Genomic DNA, 1,825 nt, shown 5'->3' on the forward strand with positions numbered 1-1,825 from the left:
TTGGATTCAGTTTGGTGCATTTCTATCATAAGAACCAGTTAAGCCCCTGTCACACCTACCCGACCATGGCCTCCTGACCTTCTCCAGACCATGGCCAGGAGTTTAAGTCATAAGTATGAATGCTGCATGTGGCTGGAAGTTGGTCAGCGACACTGCCTATAGTTTTCAAAAGTCTCTGGGTCGGCTGATGCTAAAATTTTAAAAAGCAAAATTTTTTCTTCTCTGCTGTGAAGAAGGGGATCTAACTGGACCTTGAGTTGAATGAAATTCAGGCAACTCCAACCCAGCTCCTTAGTTAGGGAGTGGTTGTGAGCAGAGTTGTGGGAAGGTCCTGGATGTGTGACAGGGGCTTTACTGGTACCATCTGTTGGGTTTAACACATGGTAAAGTAAGGTGTAAGTGGGCGGCAGTAGGAAGCACATCCACACCATTTCATGTAACCCCCTCCCTGTTGAGGTAGCCTATAAGCCCAAACAGTGTGCTGGCATTGGTGAGAGGTAGCAGGGAGAAGGTTGAAGTCATGCAAGAGCTCTGATATCCTTTTTTGGATTTTGCAAATTCTACATTCACATTACATTATTATTGCAGGCTGTATTCTTAACAGCAATCATAGGTGTAGGGATTTGGCCATTGTTGTGTGACTGCATGGGAAGCACAACTCTCTCTTGGAAAATGAGACATACCTATTAAATGCATGTTTCAGTCCCAGACTGTGCAAAAATTAGAAAACACACCGCCCACAACAGAAGTAGATACCAGAAATCTGATGTAGTCACTGTCCATGCATTATGCAACATACTAAGCAGGTTATCTCGTAACATAACAGTTTTGTCCATGACCTGTCATTTCCAGAACGCAGACGACACGATCGACCTGGCGAACATCTCGGCCGCAGCCCAGCGGAAGATGGGGATCGATGAGGAGGTCCTGGCCGTGCTCAACGCGCCGGTCGTCGAGTCCAAGAAGAGCTCCCTCAGGCTGGGCAAGAAGATCTACGAGTTCTACAACGCTCCCATCACCAAGTTCTGGGTCCACACCGTAAGATTCAACACTTCTATGGGTTATGCCAAAAAGCAGTTACTCAGTGAGCAGAGCTGGATATGATTTTGGAAATGGTCAGACGTCTCAGATAGTATCCAGTATCATTCATCAGTGACACTAAAGTAAAGCTATCTGGAAGAAAGTCTTTTTTTCATACCCTAACTATGAGTGCAAAAGAGCCAAAGACAATTTTGGATGTCCAATAGGAAACAAATAGGAAAATCATATCCTGGAGTTGCTTGAGTAATTACTGCCTTTTGGTGTATCTTACTACTTTTAGAACATTTTTAGAACATTTGAAACTTTTATTTCCATGTAACTTTTGTTTTCTTAATACATATCTTAGTGTAACAATCATTGCAGTACATGTACAGTGCTACACATAAAAGCTCCTTGATTATGTGAACATAGATCAATAGTTACTAAAACCATGTGTAACTTTTTGCTTGTGGTCAATTAGCATTTTCTCTATAGCAGCCACCTCTCTATAGTTGCCAATTTTGACAAGTCCCTTGAGTGGCCGCTATAGACAGGTTTGACTGTAGGTGCATAAGAGAGAAACAGATGCGCTAGACATAAACAGATGCGCAAAAGAGAAACAGATGCGCGAAAGTAAAGCAGGTGCGCTAAACAGAACCAGATGTGCAAAAGAGAAACAGATACGCGAAAGAGAAACAGATGCGCAAAAGAGAAACAGATGCGCAAAAGAGAAACAGATGCGCAAAAGAGAAACAGATGCTCAAAAGAGACACAGATCCGCAAAAGAGACACAGATCCGCAAAAG

General features: G+C 43.1%; 1 protein-coding gene across 1 annotated transcript in view; it reads left to right on the forward strand.

Moving 5' to 3' along the window:
- The window catches only part of LOC118409225 (transient receptor potential cation channel subfamily M member 1-like), a gene marked incomplete in the record, with an annotated part of 118,080 nt that overhangs the window by 96,071 nt on the left and 20,184 nt on the right, over positions 1-1,825 (forward strand). The window contains 1 exon segment of the mRNA XM_035810093.1: positions 853-1,038. Within this exon segment, the coding sequence (XP_035665986.1) occupies positions 853-1,038 (186 nt within the window).

The sequence above is a fragment of the Branchiostoma floridae genome, chromosome 2 (genome assembly GCF_000003815.2).
Source record: "Branchiostoma floridae strain S238N-H82 chromosome 2, Bfl_VNyyK, whole genome shotgun sequence".
NCBI lineage: Eukaryota > Metazoa > Chordata > Leptocardii > Amphioxiformes > Branchiostomatidae > Branchiostoma > Branchiostoma floridae.